Raw genomic sequence first — 17160 nt, forward strand, 5'->3', positions numbered from 1 at the left:
TTAAACTGCAACAGCTTTTATTTCTGTAAAAAAATCTGGAATTGTTGCTTAGGAGGTAGCTGCAATATCATGTGCACCAACAGGTACAATCACAAGTAAGAGAAATCTTCCTCAGGAAGAGCAGAGTCACCCATAACCAGCTCCCCATTTCAGGTTTTGCACTGCAGGTAAAATGTCATCCATGTTACTGATCTCTGCAACAGAATGGAAAGCAAAAGGGTTAGGCTTATGGACCTAGAATACCTTTGAGTTCAACCAAAATTCTAACTTAAACATATGGTGAATTAAATAAAATCCTCATACCTTTTAATGCTTTTGGAAAAAAAATAAATTTTGTTATAAGTAATAATAAGTAATAATAAGTAAATGCAAACCCATGTTAAATGAAAATAAAGTGTTTTGGTCACTTCCTGAGAAGAGGTGAAAAGGAGAGTGAGGCAAAAGGCAGCACCTTCCCTCACATCCTTCTCCTGTTTCAGCACAGCAGGAATACAGAAAACACTTGTAAACTGTTTAGAGTTATATGTGAGGAAGTGTTGGCATGAAGATAATTACTGGTGCAAATATTACTCACCTAGAAGACACAGCAAGTCTTGAATAAGAGCTTGAAAGGGCGGAAAGAAGCACTCATGTTCTTCAAGCTTATTGATGATACTGGAATGGAAAGTGAGACAATCAGGTAAGAGGTGCAAGGACATGGCAAGTTCATCCTCTTGGCCATTTTGTTGTTCTGTGCCATGACTTTGTGCCAATTCTGCTACTTAGTATATAAAACACCAATATGTACACCACATATGAACACCAATGTTCTGTTCTCCAGTTCTGAACCCTGCAGCCAACAAGGGAGCAGTCACAAGGATCTCTGATTTCACCACTAATGCTGTATACACATCTTCTTTCCCCCTCACATGGCTCCAGGTAGTCTGGGGCCTGGAACATTTCTCTGTGTATGCTAAATATACTACCTGGGGGTGGCTGGTATAACTGCCTTGGAGGTAGAGCAAGAAATGCTTTATAAGCAACTGTTCTCCAGTAAAACAGAGAAATTAGTGCAGAAAGGCTGAGGGAGTGAGTTTTGCCAACTCAGCACGTGTCAGACTTGCTGCCTGCTCCCTTTGCAGTTTGTCTGTAAAGCACATGCTGAATGCAAGCCCTTAGGGTCTGCTACCACCTAGATGTGGCTGTCATCTGTTGGAAGTATAACTGGATTTGTCCAGTTTCTAAAGTATTTGTAGGCAGCTTGAGGCAAACTCTGCCTTGGCAACTAGAACATTGCAATATTACATCTGAGACTTGCATCACTTTCTCCTCCCCACCCAGGTGCATGATTTGTCTCGTGATGAAACTTGTATCCCATTAAGGCTTGTTTGATCAAATTATCCATGCAAACCAGAGAGTGTTTTGGAACCTTCTGGCCTCAATTTTTCTCTCTGTCAGCTTTATCTTTTTGACAGAATACAAGATTTGTTTCAAGCAGAACAGCAGTAACTAACACCTGTGTTGTCACAGCTCACTGACTTTGTGACAAATGATGAAAGTTTCTTTCAGCATCAGTTTTTGCCAGTTCTCAATTACTACATTTGATGTTTGCAGAATGGTCAGCAATGGAACAGCCTCACATACCTGTGGATGTCTTGGGTGCCCAGAAGCTGCTGTACCTGCTCAGTCACATTCTTATTAATGATGTCACACAGTTTCCCAACAGTATCCACTACCACAGTGGGTGGAGCTGAACTGTCTGTGGAAAAACAAACACCTCATGATTCTTCTAACAGTAATAACAGAGATGTATTTTAGACACAGTTGAATTCTTGCAGGTGCATAGATTTTATTTAGTTTTCATAGATCTAGGCATATACATTCCACCATTCAGAGAAAACAGAAATAAACAAATGGTCAGAAATAAACAAATGTTAGCTATGAATGGGGATTCTCTCACTAATCCTTTAGCGGCTAAAAAACTTTGGCAGAGCTGTGTGTTCAGAGCAAAGAGGGTACTAAAGTGCACTTTTACAACATCAATGGAAATCAGCCAATTGAAATGATATATATAGAAAAGGGGTTATTCATTAGGTTTTTGGGACACAGCAGACACACTATAGGGGTTAGGCCAGTAAGGAACCTGCTTAACAAACACTTTGTTAACACCCAGAACTTGTTTTGATATTGAATTTGAACCTGTCTGTAGCTGTGACTGAAGGTAGCAGCCTCCTTGTTCTTTTCTCCTTAAACTTCAGAAGAACTAGGCATGGACAAGGCATCTTCTGAGCTGCAGTTATTAAAGGGAGGTGAGGTTTCCTCACCTCCCATGCTGGCTGCAGGCAGGAACACTGCTCCCCTCCTTGAATGAGGCTCAGCAGCCCAGGGGCTCTGGGGCTGCACATCCAGCAGCCCAGCCCAACCTTTTAACCCAGCTGCTGGGTTAATTTAGCTGCTGTTCTACAGAGGTTCCCACCCGAAGGGAAATAACCAACTATACCTCTGAGTACTGACAGTTTTTGACACTCAACAACTTGTTTTGGTTTTTAAGTTTAGCAGCGTAAGATGGAACTTTCTGAAGACTGGACCCAATTACACTTGAATTAATTACTGAGTAGAAATCTACATCCGAGGCTGAGTTATTTTCTTCCTTAAACTTGCTGTCTTTCAAGTGGAGAATAAACAACAATTGTGAAGTCAGCTCACCATAAAAAAGCTTTGTGGAAAAAAAAATTCTATTTCCCCTGTTACTCTCTTCTTCTGGCTCTCTGCTATTCCTCAGCAACTGCTAAAGGCTTACAGATAACGGGGATTTGCTATTTGAACTGCAAATTGACAGGAACGTATTTTTATCTTCCCAGTGAAGGAAACAACTTATTCATTTCTCAACAGCTCAACATTATTTTCTATGAGGAGGCCAGCTTTTCACCTGTCTCCTTTTTTTGGAATGGTGTGAACAAGTAGCAGGAGGTTAAATCTTTACCTAGTTCCAGGAGCTCATGGAGGTTCCTCATGGCATTGGTCATTTCCCCCAGCTTAGTGTACACCTCGTTCATCCGTGGATAAACACCATTCAGAGAATTCACATCAAACAACTTCTGGAAGTGAGAGACTATGGCAGACAGCGTTTGCAAGGACTGTCTCTGGCTGCTCTGGAGCAAGCAAGAAGAACTCATCAATGGTACTGCTTAACAAGGCAAGGGTGCTTTTATGTGAAACATTCTTAAAACCAGTCTGAAGAAAAGGTGTAACTTTCCTTATGAAATCTCAGCCTTTCAAATATTTTTATATCTGAAGACATAGTTTCAATAGTTTTCAGGCACAAACATACACCAAACTCAAAACACTCTTTTGAAAGCTTCCTTCTCTGTTGCTGAGAGCATTTATGTATTCTCAGCCCTGAGAGACAGAACAGGGTAATTCCTGAGACTAAGGGCAATGCAAATTCACTGCTGGTCAAGTGCCTTTGATTAAAGCAATCTTCCCCAAGGTGAATTTATCCATTATGTTAAAACAGTCTTTGACTACTGAATGTCTTCAAACAGGTATTTCTTAAATGCTGCAAGGCTTCCAAATGCACCAATCTTATCACTGTGTGAAGAATGCATTTAAGAATTCCACAGTAACTTGTGATTACAAACCTCTGGTAAAAATTACCTTTTCCTTATGTTCTAATTCTTCCAAAACTGCATCTACTATCAACTGGAGGTCTTCAACTCGTATGGATTCTCTGCTGTCCTGTGAATCTTTAGTGTTCCAAGGCAGCAATTCCAGAGAGAGTTTTCTCAAGGACCTATGCAAATCCTTTTAAAAGAAAGGAGGAGAGACAACTTATATTAGAAATTGCTTAGGCTGTTTTTATTATAGAAACAGGTGTTTTTCTGTTTCTCATATGCAGAAAACATTCCAGCACTGGAGAGGTTAAGGTTTTAATTTTCATTAATTTAAGGATAGTGTCTTGCTGACATTCTTTAATTTGAAAAGAACAGAGTAAAAAATACTATATTGACTATGTGTTACAGTTTCAGTGACATAGGAAGTATTGGTCACAAAGAGTTTGACCTTAAACAAAACTATTTCACTTGCATTTGGATCAAAAAGTCACTGTTCTGTTCTGGTCAGATAAAAGGAAAGAAGAGAATGCACCATCATTTATGTGTGAAGTTGACTCTAAAGCTTAAGTTTCTTCTCAGGGACCCAGTTAATAAAATTAAATAAAAGATTTACACAGAGAAGTGGTACATACTTCATACAGACAGCAGATTATTTGTAAAATTTAATACCAGGTCAGGCAATAACAAAAGCTACACACAAAACCCCCAACAACTACACATAGGGAGGGATGGAGGAGAGGAGAGCAGATGAAAACAAGACCAAGAAATGGAGTACAACAACATGTTGTTACCTTTAGAGCTATGAGCTGATCTGCCCACATTTCTATAGTGAGTGGAAGGTGCTCAAATCCACATCCCTGTCCATCCTCTTTGCTGGGCCGGAATATTAATGGAGGAGCTCTTGGGCTTCGCAAAATAGAATCAATATGGGACAAAACCTTCAAGAGCAAATAAAAAATGTTATTGCTCAAATATGTATGATGTTTTGTAATAAAATCTCTGTCTATCACAGACATGATTCCCTAAAATTAAGTCATAAATAGCTCCAATATTACTATTGATGAATTTTAAACACACATTCAACATGCAATAGACTCAAAGATTTCAACATGTACTAGCTAGAAGGTAAATGAAAGTAATGCAAGTATATACTTCCCTCTGAGGGATAGTTAACATTTATCCACGTGAGGCATTGTAAATTCCACAATTTACAGTTTGCTAAGTCTCATTGTATTTAGGCTTTTTAATTACAAGAAAAATAAAATCCACTATTACCAAAGATCTTGAACAAATCCCCCATCCTGAACAGACTTCAGCTAAGTAATATTTACCAGCCTAGTGTCTGCTGCCTTTCTGTTTTCAGGTAGTTTACACTGAGAACAAGAACCAGCCTACACTGACTGCCAAATGCAGAACATGACTCATCTTGCACAGAGGATTTGATAGGCACTCTTAGCCTCAGACCAGCACGCTCCAGTTGACACAGCTAAACAGAACATGTATCATATTTCATTGTACCACTGCTAGAAACATGCAGAACAGATACAATTTGGGTACCTGCAAGTATTTCTGGCAATCTGCCTGCAGCTGATCCACTCTTGCAACTCTCCCAGAGTCTTTCTTTTCTTCTTTGTTTTCTCCGGTCCTGTTCCCTGAAAATCTGCACAAAAATACACACAGTGGGTCACACAAGCAGCCTTAGCAGGAGATGCTACCTTTTAATTTGTAGCACTTAGACATACAGTAAATATTCATGTTATGATGCTGAGCAATAGAATTCCATCAGACCCAAGAAACATAGATTGACAACAGAATACCTAATATTAGCAAATATCATTAATTTATCTCAAGTGTTCAGGCTGAGGCTATGCCAGACTGCTTCCTGATTTAGAAGGGACACCACCAGTTTTTCTGTTGCCAGAGTTCTACTATGGCTGAAGACCTAAAATCCAGAATTTTACTCTAAAGGCTCAAATTCCAAGCTCAGTTGTTATCTGCTTCTGCTGGAACATCTTTCCTGGCTTATTATACAAATCTCACTACTGCTTTTCATCTAAATGATACCTATTGCATGAGAGAATAGACAATTTAAATATACACAACATGTCTGTTTATTTTCAAGTTTAAGGGATGACTGTTTCAGGCTATAAAATATTTAGCATTCAGTATACACATGGACAAATGACTAAGTGAAATTATAGATAAAAACACTTTGTTGGTACTAGAACTTTTATATCTTCCATGTATTTTCTTAGCAATATTTCAGAAAAAAACAGTCAATTTCTAAGAATAATATGGTCATAACTTCAGTAGCTGCAACATTTTGCCAACTCACACTTTCACATTTATAATCCATAATGAAACGAATTCTGCTTCCTTTACAGCTTATGGAAGCAGCAAACACTAGAGATGGCCCTGTATATATTGCCAGCAAAAGAACTCAAATCAAATCCAGAAAGACAAAATGAAATAAAAACCCCACACTGCTGTGCCCCCATTTGGAGACTCTGCCACCATTTCAGAAATAGAGAGCTTTAGAGGTCCAGCAGCACTTGCTGCCCATAAACCAGGCTCCAAAGAATGCTGATAAGGCACATGCTCTATAAGCTGCTCTCTACATTACAGGTTGCAGAGTAACCTTGCCTTCAGAAGTCCAGAGGATTCATGGAACTCCCTGAAAGAATATACTTACTGGATAGTTTTCTTTAAAGCTTTCTGTAGTTTCTTCACTTGGTGCTTGTAAAATTTTAATTCCTGTGCAGTTGGCCTGCTAGACAGAAAAAGTACCATGTTATATATCTTGCATTGGAAGGTATCTATAAAATTCATCCAAGCAAAAAAGCTTTGTCAGTGCCAAAAAATCATTCTGGAAATTAAATTCTGCTACATTTCTACATAACAACAGCAATAAAGAGCAAACTAACCATTAGCAGCTGCTATTAACAGTGTAGGGAGAAGAGTGTGGCTGTTGCTGCCATATCTCATTTCTTTGATCACAGACTTCACACTTTACTTTTACAATTGCTGGTGCCTTGTAAAGCAAAGCCTACTGAAATGGCCTTACAAAGGATGGTACTTATCCTTGCTCACCTTATTTCCAAGTTTTTCTTGAGATTTGTATTTTCAAGCAAAAGCTGTTTGTTCTTGGCTTTTGTTTCAGTAAGTTGCTTCTGGAAAGACTAAAACATAGACTGGGTTATTGCTCTTAATGATCTCATTTCATAATGAACAAGCTTCAACAATTTAAAGTATGTGCATGTTAAGAAGGGTTCCCAATTGCCTGGACAGCAAAACAGCATGGATGAGGACTCAGATGACTGAGGCCAAGAGCCAGGTGCATTAGACCCCAGGTGGAGCACTGTGACTATAGGAGATCTCTACAATCCTTGGCAGACTCACAGCACTTTGCTGAATCTTTGTACAGGGATAGGCAACTCTGCCCACAGAGGCTCCACGTTCAGAAGACATGACAAGAACAAGGCACAGAAGTCAAACATGTTTATGTTTCTATGTGGCTCTTGAAGGGTTACCATTGAGAGATCTGCACTGACTTATTCTTGGAAGTTCCATACCATGAGCAGTGCTTTGTAATTAGGAGTAGCATCTAGATTTAAGAAATCTTCCTTGTTTTTTACTTCTCTCTGCACTTCGTCTTCATCTTTTTTATATTGCCTATTGGGAAGAATAAATTGGTTCAGCTTATTGCAGTTCAATTAGCTCAAAAATTTAAGTTGGTTTAGTTAGCAGTTATGTATGATAATGTTTTCATGAACTACCAAGTAAATAGAAAAGAAATTCTGCCCTAAGATTCAAGCTCTAATTTCTGGGAAAGCTGTTTCATATGCTAATGAAGTGCACTCGTCCACAAGAGAAACTCCAATACAAGCAAATCCCATTTCAGTTTTCTCAATAGTAATCTCAAGCTATAGGGATGTTTCAGGTATCAATTTGTTGCTTTGTGCCATGCAGGCACTGGGACAGAGCTGAAAACCTTTAGTTTTGGGAGATCTATCAACTGAGCACAGCTAATGCAGTAATTCTGCCTGTGAACCATGGCAAAAGGGGAAGGGGAAGGAAAAAAAAAGAAAGAAAGACAGACTTATAGTTCAAGCATCTGAATACCCCAAGCCTCCCAATTATCCTGGTCTCCTGATTGAGAAGCTGCTTAGCCTGACTGCCAGTTATTCTCTGGAAAAATCTAAATTTCCATGACCATCATAACCCTTTGTTGTTTCATACATGCTAGTGATACTTGGAGCACAGAGTATTTACCACTATAACATTTAAGAACAGTAAGGGCTAAAAAATTTTTGAACAGTAGAACCACAAGGCATTTAATGAGACCTACCTCAGCTTCTTTTTAATCTGACTAATTTGAGATTCATAATAATCAATTAGACATAGGTACCTGAAGAAAGGAAAAATGTTAATTTTGAATTTCAGATATTCTCACAAAACTCATAGTGACCAACCCAGATGAACAGCTCAGCTTATACAATGCACTGCACTTTGAAAGTGGCTGCTCCAAACAGTGCAGTTTCTCTCATACCAGAAAAACACGGTCACACTTTGCCAAAATGGAAAAGTAGACACATTGAATCTGTACTAGTTCAGAAGCAGCAAAATATTCAAGAGGAGAAAAAAGTTAAATCTGCCCACCAGTGTCCTCATCTTATGCCTGTGGTTACCCAGCAAGATTAACAGAGAGGCACAGTCAAAATAAAGTGTTTTGAGCACTCAGAGATTGTCTGGTTTGGAGAGACACATGAGAGACGACAGGGAACCAAATCTAGGGATCCTTCCTCTGATACAGTGAGAGCTCAAGGAAAAAGCTGAGCACATACAATCCCTCTTAAAAGTTTCCCAGATAAACATTGTTGGCCAGGCCTAGAAAGCCAGGTGATATCAGCACAATAAAGCAATGGCTAGGTTTAGGAATTGGCCAATGTCTGACTGTAGCAGAGCTATGGAAATCCTACTAGCAAGAGACGAAGCCTTGTGACACTTTGGGAACTCACCCAAAAGTACTTGGAAGCTCACAGGAAGCCTCCAGTCAGCAGTTGCAATCACTTCCCAAAACTGGAAAGGCTCTTTTTTTGGGGGGGGGGCGGGGCTAAGGATGCTGTTTGTTGAGGGGGTTTGTTCATTTTTAACTTCCTTAATTTACTTACTTAAATGTCAGCATCCCAGGATGAGATCATCCTAGCTGCCAGCCACTGCAGCTACAGAGCAGAGTGAATCATTCCCTTCCCTTTGCTGACATCTAGTGTGGGCAGTGGGTGGCAATTGTTAAATTTCTGCCATGGATTTATCTGGCTTACAGTTTCACAAAAGAAAAATATCACTGCACTGAGGTACCTTCGCAAGACTATATATTTCATCTTGTACTCCTAAAGTCTCCAGATTACTTCTTTTTGCCATATAAATATTGAGAAGCATTACATTAAAATCTGTTTCTTCATTTACTGTTGCAGAGATTCAGCAGTAGAAGAGAATCACTTACCGCTGATCCAGGAGAGACTTGGGAGCTCTTCTGCAAAACTGACAAAACATTTTGTTTTGAATGTCAACTCGCTGCTGCTCCTCCCTCCCAACTCTCCTCAGCTCCTTCTGCAAGCGGGCAATAATCTCTTCCTGTTCTTGCAGCTTTTCCTGCTGCTGTTGGTATTTTACCTGTGAACAGGCAACAGGAGTGTTACTGAATTGTAATGACCCACACACTGACTATACCATACAAGCCCAGGTACACACCTGGAACCAAGGAACGTGAGCATTTGGGTTTTAGCCATGCTGAAGAGACAGTCTAAGAGAGATACAGATACTTTTCAAAATTATTTCTAGAAAATTCTGCATAGTTTGAGAATACTTAGCTATCAACAGCGTACTAACCCTATGACCCAAGAGTCATGTTTATTTAGATCAATGTAAGTATTCTGAGATCTTCTGTAAGTCAAAAGTTTGAATCCTCAGGCAGCACTATCTGAATTACCCGTGAAGCCTGTTGTTCTTTTTGAAGTTCCTTGACTTGGTTCTGTTGCTGGCATGCCTTAGCTATTGTTTCATCTTCCAGCTGACAAATTTTGGCCTTAATGTTTTTCACCACATTTTCCAAATCATTAGCCCGTTGCTCTTGCCGAGATGCCCGACCTTGTTCCAGTCGTACCACATCTCTGAAAAAAGAAATGAATCCTTGCTTTTAAATTAAACTCATTTCACTATAGACAGTGCATAAAGCACACACCTGACATTATGTGATGACCTCTGATAACATCCTGTGGCAGCAGGTGTGGGAAATACACTGATATGAGAAGAAGCAGCAGATGAAACAAGGGGAGAGCTTGAAAGGAACTGGGACAATATTGCTGCATATTGAACAATAACCTCAGGAAAAAGGTCTTAGGCCTCTGGTGAGATAAGATCTCCACCAGGCTGGAGTTGCACACTGATAATACTTTTACTCTGCAGGTAAATTCCTTCCACTGTCTTACCTAAGACATCGATTTGCTTCCATAAGTCCCTGCATCACCTTTTGCTGTCGCTCAGTGTCTTCCACCAGCGTTTGTAACGCAAGTCTTATTTCTTGAGAAGACTGATGGTCTAGGACAATCATATCTGGAGACAGAGAACATAAGCAAAGTCACCATGAAAGGGTTTGAACAGCCAAAGAGGATTTGCCTGATTGCAGCCACTAGGAAGTGACAGCTTTGAAGATGCCTTATCAACTTAGGGTTACTATTTCCAAATAAAAAAATTACATTTCCTTACCTGATGTACCTCTGCAGCTTTGGGGGGCAGCAAGGCTCACAGGTTTCAACCCATGACGCATTAATACCCTGTTTAAGTTTTCCCACTCTGTTTTCTCCTGCTGCATTGGGAGAAAGGGAAAAAAGGCAGATACCTGAGTTCTTTGCATCGGCCGTGCAGCACAAGGTACCAAATGCCCACAAATTAAAGCAAACAACCCCAAACCCCCAGGGGGCCGCTACAGGAGGGTTTGTGAGAAACTCCACTACGATCTGCAAAGCACACTGGGGAAACGCGTACTTAACACCACACAGTATAACCCGTTTTCCTGACCCCTACTTGAAAGCAGAACACGGCGCAATGAGTTAAATCCGCCTCTTTAGGAAACGCGAACCACCACCCGCGGCTCCCTCCACCGCACCCGGGGCGCAGCGGCCCCGCCGCGCGCGGAGCCCTCAGGGAGGCGGCGGCGGCTCCGGGGGCTCGCGGACCGCTCCGTCGCGTCCTGTCCCGCTCCAACCCCCCAGCAGCGACGCCCGGGGCCAGCGGGGTACCTCGGCCATGGCCGCGGGGCAGAGCTGGGCCGCGGGGCCGCGGGGCAGAGCGGGGCAGAGCGGGGCGCTGCTCAGGCCGCGGCGCCGCTCGGGCGGGAGCGGAGCGGCGGCAGCGGCGCGCGGGGGCGGCGCCGCGCGGCCGCCGCCATTTTGCGGCGCGGGAGGCGAGGGGAGGAGAGCGGGCGGAGGTAGGAGCGCGGCGGCCGGGCGTGGGGCTAAGGAGAGCAAAAAATAAAGACTGGGGAAAAATGGGAAAAACTTGTTGCTGGCGGTAATGGCTGGGAGCACGTCTGGCGTCCGGTTTGCGCTTCCCGGTACGGCGATGAGCGCTGCCGGGATTAGGTGGATGGGCTGGGAGCTGTAATCCCAGGCTCGTTTTCAGAACCGTGTAAAGGAGGAAGCACTGCCTTGGGCTGCTGAGCTGGTCAGGGAATGGAGGCGGTGGGTGCAGCTGCTGTGTGTCCCTCCTGGAGCAGCGCACGGCTTTCCCTTGGGACGCGGTGGGATCGCCTCCAGCAACCACCCCTGGCCTGGGGTCAGCCTTCGGGCTCGGTGTGAAATAAATGTGTATTGCTTCATTACCATGATTTCAGGGAAAAAAAAAAGTGTGTTCTGGGATGCTTCCCAACCCTTTCAGCATTGATCCTACAATCCACGCCGCAGCGCCGGGGCCTGCCCGGGGCGATGGAGGCTCTGGTGTGTGAGACTCTCCGGGCATCTCCTGCGAGCCCCGGGCCGCCCCTTGTGCTGATCCCTGCCGGGGAACAGTCCCTGCCTGCTCCTTGAACAGAGGAGGGAAATATTCCCTGCCTGCTCCTTGCAGCAGGGGAGGGAAATATTCCCTGCCTGCTCCTTGCAGCACAGGAGGGAAATGTTCCCTGCCTGCTCCTTGAACAGAGGAGGGAAATGTTCCCTGCCTGCTCCTTGAACAGAGGAGGGAAATATTCCCTGCCTGCTCCTTGCAGCACAGGAGGGAAATGTTCCCTGCCTGCTCCTTGAACAGAGGAAGGAAATATTCCCTGCCTGCTCCTTGCAGCACAGGAGGGAAATGTTCCCTGCCTGCTCCTTGAACAGAGGAGGGAAATGTTCCCTGCCTGCTCCTTGAACAGAGGAAGGAAATATTCCCTGCCTGCTCCTTGCAGCACAGGAGGGAAATATTGCCTGCCTCTCCTTGGAGCACAGGAGGGAAATATTCCCTGCCTGCTCCTTGCAGCACAGGAGGGAAATGTTGCCTGCCTGCTCCTTGAACAGAGGAGGGAAATATTCCCTGCCTGCTCCTTGCAGCACAGGAGGGAAATATTCCCTGCCTGCTCCTTGCAGCAGGGGAGGGAAATATTCCCTGCCTGCTCCTTGCAGCACAGGAGGGAAATGTTGCCTGCCTGTTCCTTGAACAGAGGAAGGAAATATTCCCTGCCTGCTCCTTGCAGCACAGGAGGGAAATATTGCCTGCCTCTCCTTGCAGCACAGGAGGGAAATGTTGCCTGCCTCTCCTTGGAGCACAGGAGGGAAATATTCCCTGCCTGATTCCCACCGTGTGCCCGGTGATGCTGCCTTCGCAGGAACCAGAAATTTCAGGAGTGGCCAAAAACACCCCCTCGGCATTTGTTAGCACTGTTTGTTTGTTGATAGGTACAGACAAGATAATAATGAAATTAATGAGTGAAAAAAATACATTATAAACCGGTGGTTATAAAACACCATCGTGTAAGAAATTAGTTCTTTGTGGCTCACATAGATTTTGTGACTGATTTGCCAGGTCAAATTTAGTAATGTGCTTGTTGAAAGCTGCTACAGTTGTTTAGAAAAGGGAGGAGGTGGAATTACTGCCTGTGCTATTTCTAATCCCAGTTTCATTACGGTCTGGGACTGAGATGCGCAGCTCTGGATTAGGTTCCTGCTTTGGTCAAGTTGTTAATTTCTAAGCTTTGTCTCACAAATCAGGCAGCCCATTTTTCTGTCCGGTAACTGACAAAGTTATGAGCAGCTAGTGAAGGTAGGACACTCTACTAGCACTTACTTGGTTTTGTAAAATATAATATTTTTTTAAATACACTTGCCTTTCTGTCTTAGAGAAAGATGGTTGTATTTTAAGTGTTTTTATTTTATCATATTTATGACAGCACTGCACGCTAGTTAATGATGCTTTTAAAAATTGTCCTTTATCTTAGCTGGAGAAAATGGTGAAACTTTAGACTTCAGCACTTCTCTCCTACTATTCTGCTTTTCTATTTTTTCTTGCTGCTAATTGGATTAAAAGCTCTTTTGGCTTCTATGGCATCCGGTGAGGAGATTACTGTCTGTGACGATGAAGTAAGGTAAAGAATCAGAACTGTGATATGAGCAGATTTTGAAAGATATCCACAGTTCCAGTGGTCACTTATGACTGTATCTAAACTTTAAAAATCACTTGAATAAAAGGATATCTTGCCAGATCCCTTCCCCTGTGTCTGTCTGTGAAGCGTTGAATATCTGAATGATGTAGGTAGTGTTTATGAGATTAGAGTCAAATCTGTTAACACAGGAAATCGTTTTTAGACTATTTTTTCAAGTCTAAAAAGCTGAAACACTTTCTTTGACACAAATCAAATAATATGTTTTAATGCCTACCAAGAAATAACAGAACTATCCAGGAGTATCTTAAAACTAAATGTAATTTTGTTACCTATTGTCAGCTGAAATGGGAGTTTTAGAGGTTAGATGGGTAACTGTGTCTTTGTACTGTTTGTCAGAATGAGTCTGCTTAACTGTTTGTATTTTGTGATGTTTTGTCATATTTGAATGTCTGAAAAACATTAAAATATAAGCTGTTCTCTAAGTGTATTCTTTCAGTTGTCATTTTGTATTTCAAAAAATGCAAATACAAAAGCAGAAGAAGCAGTAAAGCTTTGAACTGCAGACATCAGGACTTCCAACAACAATTAATTTACTTTGTTGGTTTCTCCTTAGGTCTCGGTACAGCCACTTAGAGAAGATGACAGATTTGGTGGCTGTTTGGGAAGTAGCTTTAAGTGATGGTGTTCATAAGATTGAATTTGAACATGGGACCACTTCAGGAAAGCGTGTTGTCTATGTTGATGGAAAGGTGAAATTGCTATGTGCTCAAAATTCACTGTGATACAGATTATATAAGTACACTTCCATGCAACACACATCACAACAAACAAAAGACTAATAAATGCGAGTGAGGTTCATTCAGTTAATTACCTAATTTAATAACATGCATCATTCTTTTTTTTTCAGTTCCAATTAAGGTGTGAGTATTCATGAAGTGCTTTGCTGTCCTTGGACAGGGGCACTCTATGCATACAAAGCACCATGTATGCTTTCATTCCCCAACAGTAGTTCAGTACTGAGCTGTCTCCCGAGTTCCAGTTCAATTTTTTAATATTAAAACATGCACTCAGTTTTTTCAATTAATATCCACTGTCTTTTTTTTCTACAGGAAGAAATAAGAAGAGAATGGATGTTTAAATTAGTGGGTAAAGAAACATTCACTGTTGGAGCTACTAAAACTAAAGCTGCTATTAACATTGATGCAGTCAGTGGCTTTGCATATGAATACACTTTGGAGATCAATGGAAAGAGTCTCAAGCAGTATATAGAGAACAGGTTAAAAACAACCAATACTTGGATATTGAACTTGGGAGGTACAGACTATAGAATTGTTCTAGGTAAGTAAACATTGAGTGACTACATGTTGCTGCCTGTGAATAAACTTCTGTGCATTTAAAAACTGGTAATTAAGAAAGCACAGTTGAGTGGGTAGCTCTGATGCGGTATAAAATCCTGGGGGATGTGGAAATTTGGAATGAGATGCCAAAGATAGTCTGACAAGTAATGACTTGTTATACATGTGTGAGTCTACAGCAGTGTGGTCTAGATTTGGGAGACGTTACTGCTGCTGCATCCATAGAGCTGCCCTAGCAAGGCAGTTCTTCAGGTGAAGACTGTTAAAATTTTACCTTCATTGTGATCAAACCTCATGTGGGTCTAAGTTTGTTCAGCAGGTAACCAGGTTTTCCTTCCAAAAATCATCAGCCATGGTCAAGAAGTCTTCATCTGAAGTGCAACAATGTTATTTCACATTTTTGACATGTGGATAGATTGATGAACAGCCTTTTTTCTGTATCACTTCTTATGTACAAAATTAAACTAAAACCCTCCAGTGATGTTCTTTCACTTTCTTAATGGTAAATTACAACTACCAATACATTGTTTCTCTTCTGCCCCCTCTCTCCCAGTTACATTACAAGCAGGTGGGAGGAAGGGATGATCCCTTGAGGAATTTTTCTGTGGCATCTAGTGGGAAAACTTCCACTTGGGTATTGCTGTATGGTTAGAGCTGGAGACAAGAGATCTCAGACTATGATTTCTTCTTAAACCTCAGGACAGAATGAACTGCCCTAAGATGAAGGGAAGCAATGAAGAAAGACAGTTTTAGTGCCAGAAACAGATAAGTCTTCACAGAATTTTAATATCCCTATGCTTACTGGAAAGGCAAGCAGGGTTCAGCTCTCTGCTGATGTTGTGTCAAAGACAGTGTCAGTAAAGGGAATTCTATAGCAAAGTATTTTAAGGAGGATGTGCTGGGAGAAGAAAAAGAATATTCTGTTTCAAGTCCAAAAACAACTCTTAAGATTGATATTTAAAGTTGTGCTTTTGAAATATTAAGAATACAAGCAGTTTGATGAATCAAATAATTCTGCTTTTTAATTAATTTGACCTGGAAAAAAAGAGAGCTTTATTGAATAACCAGCACTCAAAGAATTAGCAGAAATTACTTCACTTTTCTGTCTTAATTTTTTCAGTTTAAGACTGTCAGTATCTCTGGCACTATTCAGAACAACACAGTGTTAATAGCCAGGGTTAGGGAGGGGTAAAAGTCTATCTTCAAAGCAAAAGTTGATGACAGAGCCTCCTCTCTCTCCATGAGAACAAACCCTGTAGCTACTTAGGAACTTCATTTGGGAATTGAAAGTAAAATTCCACAGTAGATTTTTAAAATCCCTAGATCATTGTCAATAGTGACAAAAAAAGTACCTTGTTCTTTCTACCTTGTTTTCCTTTTCCTTCACAGAAAAGGACACCATGGATGTGTGGTGCAACGGTCAAAAAATGGAAACAGCGGTATGTGATCCTTTCCAAAGGCTCTTCCCAGGCTATGGATACATAACCAAAGCACACATTATCTCCCTTTACCAATGAGGCTAAGGCAACCAGGATGCTTCTGGTCTGTTCCAAATAACCCTCACTGAATTTTACAATGGGCAGTATTTCAGTTCATATGTCTAACATCTGCTAGTTTAAGGGTAAATTATGCTTTTCTTTACCCTTTTTAGACAAACAAAATAAATTTGAGTCAGTTGTGCAGGGTTTTTATGGAGAAAACTTCCTGGAGATTGGGAAGGATTTGAGTTTGATGCAGAGTGTAGAGCCACTGCATCCAAACCTGCTTGTAATAGTTGTCACTGAAAGTTGAACACATGTAGTATGACTCATGTTTTTTGCCATCTTGAGATGTTCCTAATACTTAGGGCTTAAGAGCCTCATTGGAACAAGTCAAAAGTTTTATCTTGATCACATCTGCATTAATTTCCAGAGCAGGCTGGCAGGTGGGTGGTTTAATCTGTTTGGTGTCTTTCTGCTTATGATGGCTCTCAATATGCACACCAGGTAGGCTTCCCCATTCTTGAAGGATGTGCTTTCTCACCAGGGGGTGGGAAAGTTATTACTGCTGCCACAAGGAAGCCCCTGGATGAGTACAAATGGCAAAATCAACAGTTCTGCTACACCTGAGAGTAGGATGAAAAGATTCACCAAATGTTTGCTTAGTAATCAGTGGAAGAAGCCTCCTCTTCCAGTAAATCAGGGCTTCTTGCTCCTGATGGCTCATCCTTTTCTACAATGTACTGAAAGCACTCAGAGCTGTCCTTGCAAGCTGTGAGTGCAGGGTAAGTGCCAAACTGTGCTTCCATTAGAGCAACACACATAGTTCTGCTGTCACAAACATCATGACAAAAATACAGCCATGCCTGGTAAAATCTGTAACAGGAAATTACAGAACTGCAGGAGGAGATGTGTATCCAAGATACACAACTGTTGTGCTCAGTTCAGGGATCTGCTGTAGAAGTCATCCTCAACACTTCCATCTTTCACTGCCACTTGAGCATAGGTTTGTGTGGCACTTACTGGCTGTGCAGCACAGCTTGGCAGGATGCTGCCTTTTCTGTTTTTATTTACCGACCTGAATCAGTTTGATTCACCAACTC

The 17160-nt window shown here is 41.7% G+C and overlaps 2 protein-coding genes across 12 annotated transcripts in view; one reads left to right on the plus strand and one right to left on the minus strand.

The window, feature by feature from the left end:
- On the minus strand, positions 1–10974 carry CEP70 (centrosomal protein 70). Of its 8 annotated transcripts, none has more exons than XM_021548713.4 (16): positions 10892–10974; positions 10359–10458; positions 10082–10205; positions 9583–9763; positions 9097–9266; positions 7942–8001; positions 7166–7265; positions 6684–6772; positions 6286–6360; positions 5151–5253; positions 4385–4531; positions 3637–3783; positions 2963–3131; positions 1624–1738; positions 575–654; positions 1–194 (listed from the first exon to the last, which is right to left on the minus strand). In XM_021548713.4, exons 1-16 carry the CDS (start codon positions 10898–10900, stop codon positions 127–129), a joined length of 1737 nt encoding a protein of 578 aa, XP_021404388.2. In that variant the 5' UTR covers positions 10901–10974; the 3' UTR covers positions 1–126. The 8 variants fall into 8 exon arrangements, with proteins under 8 accessions (XP_021404388.2, XP_085441022.1, XP_085441025.1 ...); XM_085584896.1 differs by having other exon boundaries at positions 6286–6363; XM_085584899.1 differs by having other exon boundaries at positions 10858–10974.
- Positions 10800–17160, plus strand: part of FAIM (Fas apoptotic inhibitory molecule) — an 8542-nt gene continuing 2181 nt past the window's right edge. Inside the window, exons 1-5 of one of the 4 annotated variants that reach the window (XM_021548709.4) lie at positions 11025–11079; positions 13149–13206; positions 13838–13973; positions 14334–14562; positions 15969–16018. In XM_021548709.4, coding sequence (XP_021404384.1) covers positions 13163–13206; positions 13838–13973; positions 14334–14562; positions 15969–16018 — 459 coding nt within the window. In that variant the 5' untranslated portion in view covers positions 11025–11079; positions 13149–13162. Of the gene's footprint in view, positions 10888–10974; positions 11080–13148; positions 13207–13837; positions 13974–14333; positions 14563–15968; positions 16122–17160 lie in introns of those variants that run through there. The other 3 variants (XM_085584903.1, XM_085584904.1, XM_021548710.4) reach the window with 3 other exon arrangements.

This window comes from Lonchura striata, chromosome 7 (genome assembly GCF_050655825.1).
Source record: "Lonchura striata isolate lonStrDom1 chromosome 7, ASM5065582v1, whole genome shotgun sequence".
Lineage (NCBI taxonomy): Eukaryota > Metazoa > Chordata > Aves > Passeriformes > Estrildidae > Lonchura > Lonchura striata.

Coding starts and splice junctions, on each gene's coding strand:
- CEP70 (XM_085584896.1), bottom strand. Junction 7,266..7,941: donor CAGATTAAAAAGAAGCTGAG/GTAGGTCTCATT, acceptor TCTTCCCAATAG/GCAATATAAAAAAGATGAAG. Junction 5,254..6,285: donor GCTTTAAAGAAAACTATCCA/GTAAGTATATTC, acceptor ATTTTTGTGCAG/ATTTTCAGGGAACAGGACCG.